A 21,324-nucleotide genomic window follows, 5' to 3' on the forward strand; every position below is an offset into this window, starting at 1 on the left:
GCAATTAGGAAAACCGGGGAAGCTTTAATGCCTAGAAAACCTATGCAAGTCTGAAAGTTTGTGTGTTATTTATTTTTACTTTTTATTTTGACTTTGTAGGAGAGTTATCTCTCTCCAAACTGATTTTGAGTTATATATTTACAGCATCATAGTTATGATAGGAATGTGTGAGCAGTCAATACTGTCTGCTGCTTCTTGCTTAGTGATTTCTGAAATGAAATTTCTTGTTACATCGTCACACAACTAGGGAGGAAGTACAGATATCAAACTGCTGCTCTATATGTTTCATTACAAACAATGTAAAAGCTGAAATGAGTTTCTGTGTCTGTCAGGGGTGATTCTGAGCAGATAACAGAGTACCTGGAATTCTGGAATTCTTGTCGTAAGGGTATTTTTCTTCTTGTTTAAAAAATGCTGCATTGAGAAGATAGGCAAAGTGAAACTAAATTTAGAGCACTAAAGCAATCCAAATAATCACATGGTCTGAAAAAGATTTCTCCAGGTAGAAGTAAAATTACTTGTATCCTTTATCATGATGGCTCTTATGAAAACAATTGATGGATAGGTATTATGGCTGGCCATTTTCACAGAGGGGCTGAGGGCTGGTAAGGATCACAAACTTTATGTTCTTGCTTGAGAATCTTTTGTAGCTCCATTTCCATCAATATTCTTGAACACAACTCACATCACCTTGAATTCCACCAATTGTATGACCTTGGTACACACGTGTCCTCTGGGTCTGATCACTCTATTGCACTTTACGAAGGCATTTTTGTTTGAGAAGCCACAAGCACAACACTGTTGACAGTCCTAAGATGCCATCTTAGCTCTACTGATGAGGGAAAAAACAAAACTTCTCATTAAGGTTTTGGATTTCCTTTACCATCCTTTCATTAATTTTTTTTTTTTATCCCAGTTTTGCAGAGTTTTTGTTTACATGAATGAAGTTCATAGTACTAAAGCTCAGGCTCTTTAGGATTCAGTTCTTAAGCTTCAAGCCCTTTGAGGGCAGGAGCTGCAGTCACCTTTGTGTACTGTGTGGTGGTGTATGTATGTTGGTGCTGCACAAACCGATGCAATGAGAGCAAATTTTTCTCCTCCAAAAGAATAAATCCTTTTGTAGCGAATTATTTAGTTTATTTGCATTACCAGAAGTTTCAGTTTCTCTCATTACTAGAAATTTCTTTAAACACTCTTCTTCATATGACACAAACAAGGCCAACAAAGGAGGAAGAAAAATTCGTCTGCCACTATGTGGAAGGCTTATAGTAACCCTGCATCCCTCTAAGACCAAGGGAGTGGTTTCTGTCAACTCTATCAGGCACAGGATAAAGCTGTCACTGACCAGTAGCTCCTCTGCAGCACAAAAAGAGATTTTTTAAAAATGACTCAATAATGGTACCTTCAAGTCCCTACTGACTGGTGGTTTTAAGGCCCACTGCTTTGCTCAGCAAAGCATTTCAGCTTGCTGAGCATGAACAATTTGCTTTAGCACCGGGCTAGACTGGGGTCTTGGAATAGACCAAAACTAGAAGACAGGTCCTCTGTTGCTGCCCCTCATCAATTTTTAATATAAATCTGGTTCTGCTGGAGAGTTTTCAGGGATTAGATACAAGGGAGTGGATACATCTCTCTTTCAGGGAGTGGACACATCTCTCTTTGCTTTGTCCTAGTTCCAGCTCTAACTCATCTTCCATGTACACAATTTATTTGTCAAACTTGGCTCTCTGATATCTGAGTTTCAAAATTTCCCATTCCCAAGAGCCAGTGTCTGTGAGGCAGGGTGGTGTGTGTTTGGCTCTTCTTACTCCATGGGTGGAATAGATTAGGGTTCTGATCCATCACAGAAAGTCTTGTTTCAGAGACCACTACTTGCTTTTCTCCTTCCTCTCTGTTGCTTCCATGGGGCATCTATGCAAGAACAGCCTGGGTCTGTTAGACTCACCAATATCATCCCTATTTCATAAGTTGCCAAGCAGTGCTCGAATGATTTGTTAAGTACCCAGAGGTAGGTGAAAATGATCAGTGATGTGCAGCAGATCAGAAGCAACCATTTGACTGCTCTCTGAGAGAAACTGACAGCAGTGATGAAAAGTCTAAATTATCTCTGAAATTACTGAGTCATCAGTTAATGAAAAACTGTTTCTTGTCAATGTCCTTGGCATTCCCACTCCCTCACTAATGACAAGTGGCTTTGTTGGTTTCCCCTCCCTTTCTCCATCACAGCTGACAGGCTCATCACTGCCTAACCCAGCAGCGATGAAGAGCATGCAGGTATGAGGGTACCTGCCTCCAGCTGCTTCCTACAAATCCACAAATGGTATTTATCAGGCCTGTGTCACTCTTAGCAATATGACTTGTCTCTGCTCACTTCTTCTAATTAGGTCAGTTCTGCCAAATGCCAGGGAAAGTGAGCAGATGGTTCAGTAAAGGCATACTGTCACTCCCTGTGCAGTGCAATGTCCTGAAGTATTGTCTGAGAAAGTATCTTTGTTTTCCTTTCAGCAAACCCCTGTGAGCTCCACTGTCGCCCAATAGATGGCCATTTCTCAGAGAAGATGCTTGATGCAGTCACTGACGGTACTCCTTGCTTTGAAGGAAGGCACAGCCGAGATATCTGTATTAATGGCATGTGTAAGGTATTGGGTATGTTTGCATGTTTCTTTCTCTACAACTTTATTTTACAAAGTTATGGGAAAATACTTAACAATTCTTTTTGTAGGATCAAGGCAAAGTACTCCATTTTATCACATTTTTAATGACCATGGAAGCAAGTTTATAAAAAGATTTCCAAGTAGACATAAGAGTCGTTTACACACTTTTTAATGAATGCATTAGATTGCATGCTAATTACTTTTGGTACCTTTTAACTCCTCTCTTCTTTTCCATTATTTTAAAACATCAGTGTAAAAAAATCTGTTTTTTCTGATGAGATGTTTTCACAAGGGGTTGTACCTCTAGGGTTTTAATTGGTTCCACCATTGTCCATGTTTTTTTTTATGAAAAGGCAGTGCAACAATACACATGTAGCAGTTCTGAACCATCTTGTAATCTTGGGATCAGACATTTGCACTGTAAAAATGACTTTAGTTTACAACATATTGAATAACACTGTACAGTGAAATAACAGGCAAACAGAATATATGGCTCAGTAATGTTCTGTGTATTGAAGAATAAGTATGATGAACTGTGCATATTCTGCATGTTGGTAGTAGGTTTGTTTCCAGGATGGTCTCTGTGTGTGGCATCTGAACATCTGTACATTCTGTGACATCCACAGTCTTAACACTGGTTTTAGTGAATTTCTTATAAATAAAATGAGTACTTCTAGGAAGTGTATTTACAGCTACGGTTTATTTCTTCAAATTGAGTTTTTGTGTCTTCTGCCCTCTTGAAGCCTGATAGCCTTTTTGCTTTTAACATCTTTGGAAACAAAAGCAGGACGTTGTGGCTTGTGGAAACTGCATTAGCATATCCAGTCTTGGGACTGTATATCCTACGCCATTGAATCATATAAAAATGCAACTAGATGGGACTTCAAGAAGTCATCTGTTTTATCCCTTTGCAAATTATATTCCTATTTGATGTTTTTCACATTCTTTTCTTAAGGACTTCCAATGATGGAAACTCCACATTCTCAATGGGTGATTCATATACCCTCCCTTTAAAATTTTTATTTTGGTACAATGACGGGGCTTCAGAGAACAGTAATAAAAGATTTGGTTTAAGTTTTCCTTGCAAGAGCTGCTTTGTGAAAGGGAATTACCAAAACCCTGCTCAAGTCCACACTGAAGAGATCTGCTTAGCTTACTTTGCTGAGAGCCAGAGCGGGCCTTTGAACTATGATGGTGAAAATCTGACCTGGCTTTGAGCAGTTCAAGCCAGAATGAATCCCACCTTTAGCATTTTGAAACATGTAGTAAATCTGGCTTACCATATCAGTGCTTTTGACCTTCATTTGGAAGAGGCCAGTTGCTAAACTCAGAAGATTGTCTTTGTGATATGTTAATTTTCTGATTTCCAGCTCAGGTAGGCTGGGATCACTATGATTAATTTTAGTTTCCATATGCTTTCTGTATTGAGCTTTACCTACGACTTTTAAAATTTATACATATTTTATACATAGCAAAGCTTAATTCATTAGAATTGATAGATCAAGGGTGAAAGTAAAGCTAATCTAATTGCAGTTTGTAGATCCTAGATATACATTAGCATTCTGTGGACTTGAAGGTTTTCTGAAAAATGCCCTCCAAGGTACTGGTTTTGTCACCATTTCACATGCTGACTGCTGCTTCACATCTCCTGACAAACAGATTTAATTGGAATCAGGATCACAAAATAAACAATATAACCATGCAACTACCACAAATGAGACCAAATGATGAATAGGTAACCCAAATAGCTCATATTATTGAAAGCTATCTGAAATAGGTACCCAGCTTAACACTTGAGAAGAAGCTTTTTCATGTATTTTCATCTAATTCACCAGTATTTTAGACCAGCTAGTTAAACACAATACATACATTGCAGGTCATGGAGAATTAGTTTAATATAATTAGTCTGGTACATCATTCTTGTAGTCTGATTGCAGAATGGTGCTAATGATGTGGAAAAGACATTCACAAACATTAGTCTATTAAAGCGCTGTTCTGGTTTTCAAAACTATATCTCAAAAAACCACTTCACATTTGTTCTGAGTACTAAAATAACACTACACTTTGGTCTGAAATTGAGCAAAACATTAGATTGCTGAGATGTTAGATCCATTGTCTATATTTCTCACGTGTATTTGGTGTAGGGTAGCTACTTTTTATCAACCGAGGTTTCAGAGTTTTCCTGGTAGGTATGCCAAAGAAAGGTAGATAGAATCATATTAAATTGAGAATTTAATCTTCTAAGTTCATCTGATTTCTGTTTGATTTTTGCAGTTTGCCATGATTTTGTTCAGAGCAATCAGAGAAACAGGTATTACTTTGATGGCTAAATATGGTTTGAGGTGTCTCATTTTATCTACCCGAGATATGCTGGGTGCTTTCCTAACCAGACTGACAAAGCTATAATGTACATCTTCAAGTGAGAAGTAACTACAGACAGACACTAGTGCTGATTCATTTGGTCCTTGCAGTTTGTCCAGTATGTCAGTCCTAATCTTTTAGAAGTGCTGCCTGCGCCTCAGTGCAGAAGGAAGGCACAGCTGAGGTGTGAGTATGGTATTCCCTTAGAACTTGCCTTGTCAATTCAAAGACAAGCTAAAATTGTTAACTCATTTGAGGGTCTGGCATATGAAATAGTTGGGTCCTCTCTCAGCTTACACAAAAGAGGAGTTCTGCCAAGAGGAGGTCTGCCAAGATCTTTCAATAATTTACTCTCAAATCATCAACCTATATTATGACTAGTTTGGTTTTTTACTGTAGTCCTCCACACTCATCTTTTAATTGTCACTTTCCCCCCTTTATTTATAAGATCTTTAAAGCACATAGTCTGTTTGCATGTGTTTTAAATTATACATCACAAATGCACTCTAATTCTTACTGGATCAGTCAGCTACTCCCCCAGTATTAGAGAGCAAAGACACTGCCACCAGAGTTTGTTTTTTAGAGTTTATTTATTTTAGTGATATATACATAACAGGGACTTTTGGTTAAATACAAGCCATAGCATCATCTAAAAATGAAGGCTTGCAAGTGCATGAACCAGCATCTCTGATGTTTCTGGCAACTATTCATCTCCTGAAAAGAATTCTGATAGGCTTAAGTGACCTTCAATCATGCAAATCTGTGACCTATTCTCTGTGATAATTCACAGTTGCTGTGTTGAGAGACTGATATTTTGTTGAAGAATTACACAGCTGTGTAGTCCTAGGGAGGGAATCAGCCTTTTTCCCTTGCTGAAGAGCAGATTGCAGAGCTTGGATTTCTATATAGTAGCTTTACTGCCTTTCACTATGGTTCAGCTTTCTTTTCCCATTGCTAGCCCGTGGGGACATTGATTCAGACCCATATGGACAAATTACAAGGTAAATTAGTGACATCAGGACACATTTCTCCCCATTCAGGGCAATGTCATGGCCAATGTAAATTGAATATCATTTCTTTATTTGAAGACCAGCGGGGGAGACAAATGGAAAAAAGACCTTATTGAAGTGCAATGTACTGTTCACATAACAGATATTCAGGCAGTACATCCAGGCCATACCCTTGAGTGCCAGCAAGGACTTTTTGTGTCTGCCTCCCGCTGCCAATATGACACAAAAACCTCTCCCTCTGGAAATGGAAAAAGGGCAATATCTCTGGCTGTTTTCCCTTTAGTCACTGAGCAGCAGGAAATAAATTGTTTCTCCTTCCTGTAATGCAGCCAGGCTGTTCAGGTCATTATGTCTGCCTCTGCACTGCATGCTGTGACCTGTGTCTCAGGGGCATCGGAAAGGCTCTTGGTGAGTGGAGCAGCAGCAAAGGGCTGCACGGAGGGATGATGGTTTGTGTTGCAAATGCCATGGCACACAGTGTAGCACAGCATGTTTCACTGGGAAAGGGTGCAAAAGGACGTATGTGTGTAAAAGAATCACAGCCTAATTGCTGCAGCATGGTTCAAGTTGGAATGGACCTTATATATCACGTGGTTCAAACTCCCCTGTCATGGGCAGGGGCATCTTCTGTTTCCAAGTTGCTCAGAGCTTCATCCAACCTGTCCTTGAGCATTCCCACTGATGAGGCATCTACACATTCTCTGTGCAAACTGTGCCAATGCCTCACCAGAAGTAAAGAATTTCTTCCTGATATCCAATATAAACCTGCCCTCTTTCAGTTTAAAGGCATTCCCCCTTGTCCTATCACTACATGCTCTTGTGAGAAGTCCCCCTCCAGCTCTCTTGTAGCCCTTTTAGGCACGAAAAGGCTACACTGAGATCTCCCTAGAGCCGCTTTTTCTCGGGGCTGAAGAACCCCAGCTCTCTCAACCCGTAGGAGAAGTGCTTCTGCCCTCTGATCACCTTCGTGGCCTCCTCTGGACTGGCTCCAACATGTCCATTTCTTTCTTATGTTGTGGACCCCAGAGCTGGATGCAGTTCTCCAAGTAGGGTCTCACCAGAGTAGAAGGACAGAATCATCTCCCTCGCCCTGCTGGCCACAGTGCTTTGGATGCAGCCCAGGACAAGATTGGATGTCTGGGGTGTGAGTGTACATTGCTGGGTGATGTTGACTTTCTGAAAAATTTGAGGCACTTTTAGAAAGCGTGACCAATCCATGTAGAAGAATCAGAATAATGAGGAAAGCAAACAAAAGGGAGAAGAAAGCGTCTAGAAATTATTCTAACGGATGACAAAAGTAATGTGGTATTCACTGGAGTGATAAAGTAAAACATGGTCTGGAAATTAACGTTCATGGAAATGTATTTAGAGTAAATAAAATGCTGTTTATTCTGACACATGAGAATATTGTTTTGTCATGGCTCTTCATGGCTTTGTAAGATGAGGTCCTGTTGCTAGATATGAAGGTCTTTGCAGCACCATCAGCACTCCAGAGCTAGGGAACAAAATGAAGGCACAGTGAATTGTCTGCCCTGCCACAGCGGTTTGGGTATCCCAGCAACTCAAGAATGTATGGGAATATTGCACGTATAGGTAGGGCTGATATCTGATCAGATAAAAACTGTTTCAAACTGTTCTGTGAAGAGGAAAAATGCAATACAAATTTCTATGGTTATAACTGGAAGGGACAAAGGGATTCCCTTCATATCAGAGCAATGTCATATTTTGATGCCACAAATGTGTTGCTAAAACAAATGTATGGCCAAGCGGAAAAGGCCTGAGCTGATTCTGACTGAGCTGATGGAGTGCAGCTCATGCAGAGACACTAATTGGCAACCCAAAGGCAGTAAAGTGGTGCTGCCACTTCAGTTAGAGCCAGTGCTGCTACAGTTCAGAACTGATTTGTTCACCCTTTGGGAATTTTTACACTACACAGTACTCAGAAGGGAAATATGCTCGCTGATGTTGATTTCCAGGTGTCTGATTGACAATGTGAACTAGATAAATTATTTCTGTGTTCAGCCTCTCAAACAAGCATGGACAGTAAATAAAGATGAATAGGAATCTTTTCAAGAACATGCATTTTCTACCAGAAATGGCAAAAATGATATAGGTTGAAGACAAATCATTATTTTAAGATGCTCAAAAGAGGAGCTGCAAAACAGTAATTAATAATATTTTCTAATAGCAAAGCATAAAGTACAAGGGTTCCATATCCAGATTTTCACCAGCTTTCTGTTTAATAGTGTATATGTGCATAGAAAGAAAATAAACTTCCACTTCTATGACTCTCCAGAGTAGGTGGTTTCTCCTCTAGTGTAATAATAAACCCGATAACTATGACTTTACTGTTTATAGTGAATGCATCACTTTGAGAAACAGCAACTCACCAACCTCTTTAAATTATTATGAAGTGCTAAATATAAACTCCAGTGCCTCTCTAGATAGCTGGGGAAGAGACAGATCTGAACTCTTGGCAAGATAAAGAAACATCCTGTACATATAGCAGTGGTGTCTGTGTATTCTTAATACTTGATTAAATCCATCCTTGGATGAACAAGCTATGTGCTTGGACGCAAAAATTTATTCACCTTCTTAACATATGCTTATCTCTGTAACATTGTGTACTGCTTGTAAGCATGGTCCTTGGTGCCAGGATGTGTCTGTGTGCAAGACATTATAAAACCTTCCATTTTTTGAAACTGGCCTTCGCTGAAAGGAGAGAGAAGCTAAGGCTGCTGCAGAACATTCTGGCCTGGCTGTTGTTTTTTAGAGTAGGTGTCAAATGTGCTGGCTATGTACTGGCATTAAGTGATGGATGAATCTTTTTTTTGAATCTTCTCTAAAGTGACAAAGTGTGACACCATCTGTATCTTGAGGCCTTTCCTTGCTTCTGTTTTTTGCAGTTTCTCTAATTGTTCATTCAAACACTGGCACTTAGACAAAAGTTCAGATATTTCTTAAGCTGAAAATGATAGAGAAATATTAGAGAATGTGGAAACCTGTGTACCTAGATTAGTCTAACAGATTGATTTTCCTGTCAGAAGCTTACAGATTATAGTATCTGAGGTCCCGAAGGTAAAATAAAATCAGAATCAGAAGACATAATACCCAGATTTTCATACATCAAGAGGATGTTAGAGAAGTTGACTGGTATAGCACCTGAAAGCTTATTTTGAGAGAATTCATCTGAGAAAACCTTTACATACCTCCAGACTTACGGCTATTCATCTATATCACAGGCCTCCAGGTATCTTAGCTACTATTAACAACCATTCAGTGTCAGACATTAGGTTGTGTTCTGCAATCTTGCTTGGGTTTGAAGAGAGGCAGAAAAAAAATCCCAAAACAAATGAAAATTTTGTTGAAGTTTAAAGACATTGGAGCACAGAATTTTTGGGTTGGGCAAGGAAGTTTTTTCCTGACTAGGTGTGAATAAATTTTTCTCTCACTTTCTCCCTGCAGCAAGCATGAGCTGGAAAATTAGTCTTTACCAGAACTTTATCTTGACCCATGCCCTGATGTTGACAAGCTTGAGAAGCAGCTGTCATGGGTATAAAAATTCATGCCTGCTGAAGAGTTTCTCTTTACCAGGGAGTTTGACTGCAGTAGAGGTTCGGCACTGTCAGATGGCCACAAAAAACTGACAGAGATTTCAATTCTGTTTTCTGCATTGTATTCCTGGGAATCTGTGGATGGCTCTGTGACATAAGAGAGTGGACACACATCCTAGATGTACTGGCCAATCTCAGATATTGAGGCCATTTGAGTGGCACATTTCTATCTCAAGTAACTGGTGACTGCTGTATGTTTCATGGCATGGTGATGGTTACTGTTTGTTAGTTTGTTTTTCACGTTGGTATAATACTCAAGTTTGACCTACATATAACAATCTCTACTATTAGTTTGTTTATATAGGATATATATTTGTTTATATAGATATATATGTTTATATAGATATATATCTATATATATGTTCATATAGATATATATTCCCCTATATATAGGATATATACTATTCCACACTTCTTAAAAGTGCAGTGATATAGCATTTTTCGGTAATTCATTGTGGAGGCCACATTTATTCTGAAAATATTTTTCCTTCTAGACTGTTGGCTGTGATTATGAGATAAATTCCAATGCAACAGAAGACCAGTGTGGAGTTTGCCTGGGAGACGGCTCTGCTTGTCATACAGTGAAGATGATGTTTAATCAAAGTGAAGGATTTGGTAATATGGGTTCTTCTTTTAAATTCTTCCGCTGGTGAAGTAATTTCTCTACATAAAAAGGATTAAGAGCTTCTTGTTGCAAACTGAGTGATCATCTGTGTGGGAAATAATAAATGGATGTTTCAGTGAATCATGCTTCTGCCAGAAAAAATCCGTGATCTGTGCTTTTTAAGTTCGCCTTGTCTTTTAAAAAATTGTCAGAGACCAACAGGTCCTGTGCAAGTTAGGCAGATAATAATAAAATCCAAAATAGCAAGTGCATTTACAAAATGAATGTAATTTGCCATCTCAGAAAATCTGGATGTAAAGTGAGTGGTTTGAGGATTCATTTTTATGTGTCATAAAGGGGAGCTTAAGAGCAACTCTCTTCATGGTTCAGGTGTCTGAATAAGCACGTGAAGTACTGAGCCTTTCTTCACTGACAGTGGTGAGACATTCAGGCCTTAAGCTGACTTAAGTAGGAAGAGTCCGAGACATAGAGTCTGGGAGCAGGAGTGGGAGACTAAACCTGAATAAGAACTGTAGCGATGAGCTGGAAGTGGAAGAGACAGCCAGGATGAACAGCTTTGAATGAGAAACCAGGACAGGAGGGGGAGAGATGAGAAGATGAGGCACTGGAGAGCAAGCTTAAAGTGAGGTGTGTGGCTGAAGAAAGAGGCTGGTGCCTTGATCTTGAGAAGTCTCAAGATCAGTAACTGGTACTGTGCTAGTGAGGAGGGAAAAATTGCAGTGAGAGTGTGCCTTTGGCTCGCTTTTGGGTTCGTGGGTTTTTTTAAATAAAATAGTTCTGGGTTGCACAAGAATGATTTTTGCTATTAATTTAAAGCTAGTTTGATAAGATTTTCCAAAATTCAGGGTAAAAGTACATTAAATACTTCAGGATTTTTCTCTATACTGTGTACTTGGGTTTGCTTTCCTTCTCTCTGTTCCCCAAAGGTGAACTGTGAAGATGCCTGAAATCCTGCAGGAGGTTGCATGTGTATGTGACACTTACAAAGGAAAATCTAGAGCTCCCTCTCTTCCAATACTACAGTAATCCTCCAACCTCTGATCTTTTCCTTCTGTGAATCTAAAATTCACTCTGCCTTTGACTGTGTGTGAGTTTTCCAAGGCTACAGATGATGCAAACTTCATTTTCAAATAACAGTTTTACTGAAAAGGTCCAGTACTGTAACATATGGAAGGTTAAGTGCCTCTTATTTTGTTTAAACTCGTTTTGTGTTATATCTTCATTTAGTTTTTGCTTGCCTCAAGATTCACTGACAGGTACTGGTCAGGAATACTAAGTGTTAAGTATTATCGCTTTCTTTAAATACAGTGAAAAATGTAGATTCTGCAGATTCTCTCCCTTCTATAGACATTGACTCCACTGCAGACAAAATAAGGGGAAAAGTGTCAGGCAAGGCAGAGGTTGGTGGGCTCTTCAAGACAATGTGTGGATCTCAATGGTGTTCACAGGTGTTAAACTGGGAATAGAAAAATATTTTTTTTTTGTTCACAATATATGGCTTCTTTTTGTCTCTGACAGATACTGTGGCGTTCTGTCAGATTTATAGCAGAGTGGCTGCTGAACAATTTATATAAACAGAAAAACTTTAGGCTCATAAATTCAGTATAAGTAACAAAACTGTACTGAAGCATGATGCCAGTCACTGGCAAAGAAGATTTTGAGGAGTTTTTCCATATTCAATGGCACAGAAAAATACAAAATCAAAGCTACTATATTCTAACTTAAATCTCTGTTCAGAGCCTAAGTCCAGCAGGGCCCTTCCTGGGTCTAATTCTGCAGCAGTATGTGTTGTCTGCAAGCCAACTAAGTCAGATTAATGAAATGCTAGGAAAGAGTTTTAGTAATTCAGGCTTTCCTTGCAGGGCAGGGTGATCAATTTTACCTGAAGTCTTACTGCCTCTTGTTCAGAAAGAAAAGTTTGAAGGTAGAGTATGTAAAAGTCAAAATCCTTGTTTTTACTGGTGGTGTTGTGATGACTGTAAAGGAGTATAACTATGTATAGCAGGACATTTGCAAGGTGTGCAAGCTCTTTGGAATGACAGTAAACTGCACTGCTGGTTCAGGAGAAGCACTGGAATAGAGAAAGACTGAGGAACAAGGAGCAGGGCCTTAGGACTGTGTTAATTGCAGGGAGTGTGGAGTAAATGGATAACCAATAGGGGGAATGAGGTTGTCAACATCAGGCAAAGGAATCTGCCCATGGTGGAGGTGTGTCTACAAAACAAGTGGTGGTCATAGGGATGGTTAATTGTGCTGTCTTCACCCTTTTCCATGTGTAATGGGAAATGACTTTTCCAACTTTTAGTAGTAAGGGGACAAGACATTTAAATTTATAAAAAGTAGGAAGTGAGGAATTGTACAATAGGGGTGGGGGTGTTTTACTCAGCCAGTCTGAAGGCAAAATAAGGTGCATGCACTGCTGTGAAGGGCTGCATTTTGGCAAAGTGGTGGGCAAACAAGGAAACTTGTTGTGCTCACCCTAACCTGGAGATTTATCCAGATTCTGTTGCCTCCTGACTTGACTGGGACTGAACAGACATATGCCATGCACTGCCTGCTATCCCAGTTTCCTTTTCATGCAATCGAAGTGCAGACAGAGATCTGGTATATTCCTAAAGCTCACCCTGAACCCTGAGATGGAATCTGGACATAACCATGATGCAAACACTGATCTGAGAGACTGGAAGGTCTCTTTGATCCTCACTAGCAATACTGTCTCTACACTATAAATTCTTTTTCCATTCCTGTCACACACTACAACACCTCTATTCCAATGAAAGGTTCTGTGCAACCATACATGGACTTGCAAAGCCAATATGACACTGGGAGCCTGTGCTGTTTTCCATGTAATGTCCTTATGGTAGTGTCTAGAGCTTGGCATAGAGAAAAACTGTGCCTCAGGAAGGTATACTTTAAAGAGAGAGAGGCTTGCAGATATAACAGACTGGAGAGCAAGAATGTGAGCTGTTGTGATAAGGAGAAATAGTCGGATCTAATTATCATCTGATCTGCCCTGCTGTGTTAGCAGCCTGAGTAAAACTACTCCTTTCTCACAGCAGTGGGAAAAGAGAAACAATCTCTTCAGTCCTTGTAGAGCTGTGCCTACAACAATGGTTTCATGACTTTATTCGTCTGTGTTAGGAGCATATAGATTTAATTTTAATTAAAAAGGGAAGTATTAATAGCATCTGAGAGTTGCCAATTCACAGGTGTGCAGAAGCACCCACAATAGGGTTGCTCCAGGATTTAATGAGCACAGCATGTAGGTAAGACAGCTGACATTTGGACTGTTATTGAATCTGGGATCTCTAGTCCTTATCAGATGAAACCACATAACCAGGAACAATTACATAAACACCATCCACGTAATTTTTAAACAAAAATTTATTATGTTGAGTGACAAGATCAAAAGCTTGCTGCTGATTAGCTTTGCTTTCAAAATCAGATAATGTTTATTGGTAATCAGTGAGAGGCTCTGGGAAATCAGGAGGTAATTTAGTGGTGAAAAAAAGGAAGGCCAGGGAGAAGGCAGTGTGATACACTGACCAAATGGTAGCATCAATCAACAAATGGCTGAAATACATTTAAAATCATGTTTATGATTCAGACAAAAACAACTACGCAGAAGGGAGAAAGGATATACAGATTTTCATGTTGCAACAGACCAAAAATTTCATTTTATTGGTTTTATACATTGTGTTTTGAACATGTTATTCTAATTACATCTGGAAAAAAAACAGCTTACTGTAAAAGGACACCAGCATTGCAAAGCCAAGCTGTCAGGACGTGCCATAATTAAGATTTTCCATGCTGTGTTAATTTGGCCCAGTTGTAAGTATGCCTTCTATTCAAATCTTTAGTTACATAATCACACACTGTGTTCATAACATGTCTTCTCCGTACTGAATGAACAGAACATTTGGGAGAGTCATTAGACTTGGTTACTTACAATAGACCTAGACCACTGATTTCATGAATAATAGAAGTTATTCAGTGAGTCTCCAGATTTTGTTATTTCATTCACTTCTGAAACATTGAAATGTTTGGATTTCTGCAGTCAGTCAAGGTAGCATCCAGAAAACTCTTCCTCTTAAACATCAATCACTGGGAATCTATATACATAATTATATAATGTTAATGTAATTAGGAAGGACCTGAAATAGACAGATCCTGTTTTGTACCGCAAGAAACATAACTAATATTTATTACCCCACAAAAGAACTGCAAAGAAAATTCAGATGTTAAGGACTTTGGGGGCACTTATTTACAACAGCAGGTTGTTCTACAGCATATAAATAGTTCTGGTAGGTGGAGAACATTGATACTGAAGATTGCTTAGTATGCCCACTGTGGTTTATCTCACTCATGTGAGTGAGCAGTCGAAGGTGATAAACTTGTTTCAGAAGAAACATAAACAAAGATGTGAGTCTCAGAATTTAATTCATTACCTCAGTAGTGTGAAATGAGAACTGAGGAACCACTCATGTTCCCATCTTGAAGAAACCAGCACAAAATGCACCTCACAGTTCCAGTAGACCAGCTGGTAGAGATGTCATCCATCCAATTTCTAAAGCCCAGCTAGGAGCACTAACAAGAAAGCTATCTGAGTTTGTGTTCAAATATCTATGTGAAATTCCTATTTTTAGAATTCAGTAGCAGTAGCAGTTCCCTGTAGGGTGAGAAGCACAGAGCCTGATGTCATATACTGGCTATGGTACAAACAAAATTCTGTAATAGGTGCTCTGGGTTCATTCTTGACACACAGGCTGAAAATCTTTTAACAGATAACTTCACACATGAAGAGCCTTTGTACTTCATTATGAAAATCAGTAGTTGATAAAAATAAGTTCAGTTTATGGTAGTAATTTGAGGCATTTGAATATGTCATTTTTTGTTGTAAGGCTATCTATGGCAAACAGCCACAGAGAAGTTAAATAACTTAAGAGAAAGTACATGGAATTATGCACATACCTGTACACTGGCCACAGATGAAAATGTTCTTTGAAAACTGAAAAAACCTTTTCCACAAGGTTTGTTTCCCAGAAGGACTGTTAACTTGCTGGAACACCTCGGCATTTCTCACTGTAGATTGCTCACACTGCATTATGCCAGAGCCCTTGGGTGTGGTTATGGAGATGTTGATGCTCATCTGTGGAGTAGATTTCCCCCGGTACAGCTCAGAAAGTCATTCACCTCCATATGCCTTCTAAATGCCACTGGCATTTCCAAAACATGGTTCCCCAATTCATACTAGAAAATCACACTGTTAACAAATTGAAATACAAGCTCTGAGAGAGCACATTTGTGTATATTTTCAAACAAAAAAAATGTTTTAATAGTCTTACAGAAGTAAAATGCAATGACAATTTTGTTGTTCACCTCAGGTTGAACTTTTCTTGTCTCTTAGGATATGTTGATATTGGGCTAATTCCAAAAGGTGCGAGGGGAATCAAAGTCATGGAAGTTGCAGAAGCAGGAAATTTCCTTGCTGTGCGAAGCAAAGACCCAGAAAAATACTACCTGAATGGAGGCTTTATCATCCAGTGGAATGGTGAATACAAAGTGGCAGGCACAGTATTTCAATACGACAGAACGGGGGATCTAGAAAATCTGACTGCTCCAGGACCCACCAATGAATCAATATGGATTCAGGTAAATAGGAGATCATAAGCAGCACCTGCTGGATTTGGATGGCAGCAGAATGTGCTGCGACTCTGAAACCGAGGCTGGAAAATATATATTGGTATATAAACCGCCCTATTAGCATGCTGTCTTGTAAAAAATAGTTGAGCTGTTTTGCGGAGAAATAAACATCTTGCTTGAGTACTGTTCATCTTGCCTAAAAATACATGTCCTGTATCATAGTCTGATGATTATTAAAGGCTAGTATAATCCTGTGCTGCCACTAGGACAGGGATCCTGTCACCTGTAGTTGGTCAGTCCTTTTCCCAAACTTCCTTGCTCGTGCAAGTTGCTCTTGCACCAACTTAGAGCAATACATGGCTGTGATGTGAACCAGACCAAGATGAAAAATAAATGATCACAAAATGAGAGCTGATGTCAGGCTGTGAACAGTGAGAGCTTGGGAAGGCTGACAGCAGTGACAGCTTACACTGAGCAAGAAAAGCATACAGCATTACATAGATGGATTAATAGCTTGTGGTAAGTGAAATTAATCCATCTAGCATACACGGAGGCTGCTTTCTTTTGTTTCTTTCATGTTGCTTTATAGATGCTAGCTTAAACATAACCAGCTTCTATTAATTCTGAAGAAAAGATTTTTAAGTTGACCCTTTGTTCTCTGAAATTATCTCTCATGGCTTGTTTGCCCGTGTATCCACCATGCAATTAAAAGAAATATTAGGCGTGTGATGGGAGCTACTTTCACACTTTATCTGGTGAGAAGGCACTCATAATGGGTGCTCAGTCTTCACTGTTAGTACAATTGGGAGGAAGAGTAGAAGTTCATTGCTGAAATCTTTTATCCCTTGATAGGTGATAAACATATGATGATGTTTATTTTCTTCCTTCCAGGTAAATTTCTCGAGTGGCCCTTCTCAATTGGAATTTGCTTCTTAATTCAGAAACACTGAAAAATAATATTAAAGTGGTATCTGAATAATGTCTGTAATTTTCTGACCTAATGGTTGTTTTGTAACAGCTATTTCAGAAGGCAGGGAAATTGTCATTTATAATGGGGATAGGCAATAGGCTCTTAATCAGCAGCATGTGGATGCTTTGGGTGGACTTTACATTATCTTTTCTTACAGTTAATAGGGTACAAATTATGCTGACCCACTTATTCCCACTTGTGCTTGCAAAAGTGCATGGCAAACAACTGTGTCTTTGAAAGATACCTGTCAACATAGAGATGGAAATTCTGCTTCTCTGAACTGATAGTAGGTTCCAAAATGGGCTGATTTAATTCTTCCGGTTTCACACTTTGAAAGCTTTTGGCCAGTGGATTATTAATTAGATAATTAATAAGCCATACACTTTCCAGCTACTTTTTCAAGAAACTAACCCTGGAATCAAGTACGAATACACTGTACGTAAAGAAGAAAGTAATGAGAATGAGATTGGAGAGCCAGAGTATTTTTGGCAGTATGGAGACTGGACGGCCTGCAGTGTTACCTGTGGAAGAGGTAATTTCTCACTTCCTTTTTCTATTACTGTTTGTCTTCACTACTGGCAAATCTCATCTATAAGTTATCCAAACATAATCCTCAAAGAGGTAAGGTTCTTTAATCTGCATGTGGTGGGAAATCAGATCACACAGTTACAAAAATAATATGAGGAAAAACTTGTTTACTTTGAGCATGACAGAGCACTGGAACAGGTTTCCCAGAAAGGCTGTGAAGTTTCTTTCTCAAAAACCTGACTGGCCCTGAATCTGAACTAGCTGGCCCTCCTAAGCAGCATGCTGGTGCACTAATAGAACAGGTTTATGCCCAGGTAATCAAAGCACAAACACATTAGGAATAATAAGCTTTGCTGCATTAAAAAAAAAAAAGGGGCATAGCAACAGGAAAGGTGTATTTGGAAGATGTTAGCTCTCCATCATTATGGAAATTGGAAATGCTAAAGTCTTGCTGCACTTAGCAGGGAATATGGGCATAGTAGAGTCTGTTTGCCTAGAACCAAATTACCTCACTTGGCTACACATTATTGTGGTGTGATCCTGCTGAGTTCAGTTCAGGACCAGGAGGCAAAGTAAGAGCAGAATTGAATATTGCCAGTGTTGCTGGATTAAACAACACTTCTCTGACTTCTGACTTTGAATGATGAGATTGATTTTATCTGAGTGTTAACTCTGTTTAGATTCAAAATTTATTTCTGTTGTACTGAATCGCTGGCATTTGAAGTGTTTTGCAAGGTTTATATGATGAAAGTGTATTGAAGTAGGCAGGTTCCTCTTCTGCTATGGATGTGCTGCATGACAAGTCTTATTGAAGACCAGCCTACAGATAGATAAAAAAGAAAAGCTGTATTTAATTAGCCTAAGGTTAGTAGTAAATAACCCTCAAGGATTATTGCAGGTATCATTTGGTAAACAGTAAATCAATAGTTTTTCAAGATAAAAGGAAGGGCCAAGAAAGGTGAACTGTTAACTGACTTTGATAGCTGTACTCAGTGGGAGAAATGAATCCTTACCGAGACTTCTGTTCTCCTGGCAAACCTGAACCTGCCAAAGACTCGGCAAAGGTCCTTTCTTCACCACTGGTCAACAACATAGCAGTAAATCCAAGGGCACTTTGGCCTTTCACAGTTATAGAGATCAGGAAAATACAAATAAATGCATTGTGGAGCTGAGAAAGTGAAGCTGCATTAGGGAATGACAAATTGGACTACAGGTGGGGGAATGGGCTCATGCAGAAAAGTTTCATCTGCCGTAAGAGAAAAAATACAGTTTTAGCCCAATGGTACACCTGCTTGTCCGTGGTAAATGTATTTGGGAAAAGTCCAAGTGATGACTAATGAATGATGAATTATGACTTCGTAGAGTGAAGCTGTCTCTTCACAGAATGAACCCAGGGCAGCTCCATAAAGATATTTTTCCACAAGATTCTTGGCCTCAAGGCAGCACCACGCCATGCCCTGATAGCACATCCTTTTCCGGCTCTATTGCAGTGGAGAAACAGAAGATCCATGTCTTCCCTCATTGCCTTTATATTCCCCCATCTTTTGTAGTAAAAATCATAAGCTCTGCTCAGTCCTCAGTCCAGTGCGGGTTGGGCCTCTTCCTGCCATTTCCTTTATGCAGAAAGGAATTGCTTTGCAGTCAGGCTGTGTGCACACCAGACAGTGTCCTGCAACTGCTGCACCCTCTGGCTGAGAACTTGTCGCTCCAGAGCCTGCTCTCAAGATAGCAACTAGAGCCCATAAGCTTTCTTATAGCCAGATTAATTTAAGTGTGTCACTGAGGTTTTTTGCTAGGGCAACTACCTATTATTCTTTCTTTACAGAATCACAGAATGGGTAAGGGTGGAATTGCAGGTATTAATCCTTCCTCCTTGCCTAAAGGCTTTAGTCATATTTCTTAGAACCAGCTTCAGGTGGCATTAGACATGAGGCATAACACAGCACAGCTGCAACAAAGGGAGGATATTAGGCAACATCAACAATTTATTTCTCCGTAGATAGCATCAGTAATTGGCAAATTTTCAAAGCTCTGCAAAAGGACTTAACTGTAAGATTTGTTCAGGGGTTAATTGTTATGTGCCCTCTAAATCCTTCACAACTGCTATCAAGGCAGCTTTGCAAAATTATCACCAGGTGTTCCTGAACTGAAATGTGGTATTCAGCTTGTAGTATTGGTTTTAGAAAACAAAGGTCACTATATTTCCGTTCACTGTTATGGGGCTGAGTTTTGTAACACTGAGAATGTAAAGATTGGCTCTTGAATTCTGCACATTACTTGTGCATGCACAGAATGTAATTTGTTCATTCAAATATAAAGTGAGCTCCTTGCAGAGTATCTGATTTAAATGGACAACTGAGGCAGTTACATGTTTAAATGAGTTCTATGATCAAATGTGCTCTTTTGCATATGCCTTTTATACACTTGCTTCTGGTCCTCTATTTCTGTTGTTTTCAGCCTTTATTTTGCCCAAACTGAGAGCTGTGCAGCCAACAGATTTCTAATCTCTGTTTCAAAATCCTTCCACAACTAAATGACTTTAAACAGGCACCTTTCTTTGCAAACCAAGTGAGAAATCAATAGCTGAGAAGGTTAAGCTCGCACCTAAAAATTTCTGCATGAGGATTGAAGTATCACAGAGAATAGAAGTAATCTCAGAGCAGGTTTAGTGAAATGAAGGTTATTCTTTGATCTATTATTGTTATTATCAATTTCTCTTTTTTTTAACCAGAAATATTTATAGGGTTTTTTTTTCTACAGAGCTGATATAGTACACGTCAGTGTGAACTAATTAGCACTGAGGTCAGAGAGAAGGAAAAGTGATGAAGGGAGGAAAACAGCTACCTCTCACAGCCTTATAGAAATAGTGTTTAGGTTTCAAATTTTACTGAGGTTTAAGTAGATTTAGAATTTTTAATCTGTGACTTAAATGGGATATTACCCATTTAAGTTATGTAATTGTGTAAACACTTGTTAGGGTAGGATCAGTGTGGAGTGACTAGTTTTCTACTTCTACAGTGTTTTCTAATTCAACTTGTTCAACCTGATAAAAGCAATTGCTCCATTATCTCATTACATGTATATACCTACATACATATGTGTATTGATATATACATATAGAATTCACTCCAGCTTTGGAGCTGAGCATCCAAATGTTTTGAAGCTACAGTGGGAGTTCACATAACTTCCATAATACAAATTGCTTGTGTGAATAAATTAGTTTGTTGATGTCAGTGATCTGCAGTTGTTTTATGAGAATGTACAGCTTCAAAGCAAAACTTTTGCAAAGGTCTATGGTGGTTATGAAGTGAATTACAGCATCTGAAATGACACAAAACTTTTATCAAAGCAAAAGATTTCTTCTTATTTGTGTTTGCAGCAGCAGCATATCATGATTTTGAAAGGGACAGAAACATATTTCTATGAACTGCTTTGTTTACAGCTAGTAGGAAGGTTGCTGAATATTCCAGTTACATTTACTGTAGCATAAAAGAGAACGTGGCTCCCTGGGAGTCCTATGCTGAACCAAAATGCTTTCTGCTGCTTGAAGTCACCTGGGAATAGGAGATCAACACTTCCAGGCATACTGCAACCTTGCAACTACTTCCAAACCTTAGAGCTTGAATGCCTCAATCCCTTAATCTTCCCTTATAGGTGACACTAATTCTGTTCTAGAAAATCAACCTCCATGTCTGACTTGAGGAGAACCAGTCATCAAATCCTGCACTGTAATCAATAATTGTTTTGTACTTCTCAGTCTCAAGTCTGAAAGTACTCAAGAAGTGAAAACATATCCTCACATACCTGATATTCTATGGTGGTAAAAAAAGGGATATGGGTTTCCATTGGCTTCTATGGAATGACTTAGATATGCATAGAAAAGTTCCTTCTGTGTTATTGAGGCAGTTTTGGGTTACTA

General features: G+C 39.1%; 1 protein-coding gene across 1 annotated transcript in view; it reads left to right on the forward strand.

Annotated features, from left to right (window-relative positions):
* The window catches only part of ADAMTS12 (ADAM metallopeptidase with thrombospondin type 1 motif 12), a 137,592-nt gene that overhangs the window by 91,747 nt on the left and 24,521 nt on the right, over positions 1-21,324 (forward strand). Inside the window, exons 13-16 of the mRNA XM_029961522.1 lie at positions 2,506-2,639; positions 10,134-10,254; positions 15,672-15,916; positions 17,268-17,409. Of these exons, the coding sequence (XP_029817382.1) occupies positions 2,506-2,639; positions 10,134-10,254; positions 15,672-15,916; positions 17,268-17,409 (642 nt within the window). The remainder of the gene's footprint in view (positions 1-2,505; positions 2,640-10,133; positions 10,255-15,671; positions 15,917-17,267; positions 17,410-21,324) is intronic.

This window comes from Manacus vitellinus, unplaced genomic scaffold (genome assembly GCF_001715985.3).
Source record: "Manacus vitellinus isolate BGI_N305 unplaced genomic scaffold, ASM171598v3 scaffold_36_pilon, whole genome shotgun sequence".
Lineage (NCBI taxonomy): Eukaryota > Metazoa > Chordata > Aves > Passeriformes > Pipridae > Manacus > Manacus vitellinus.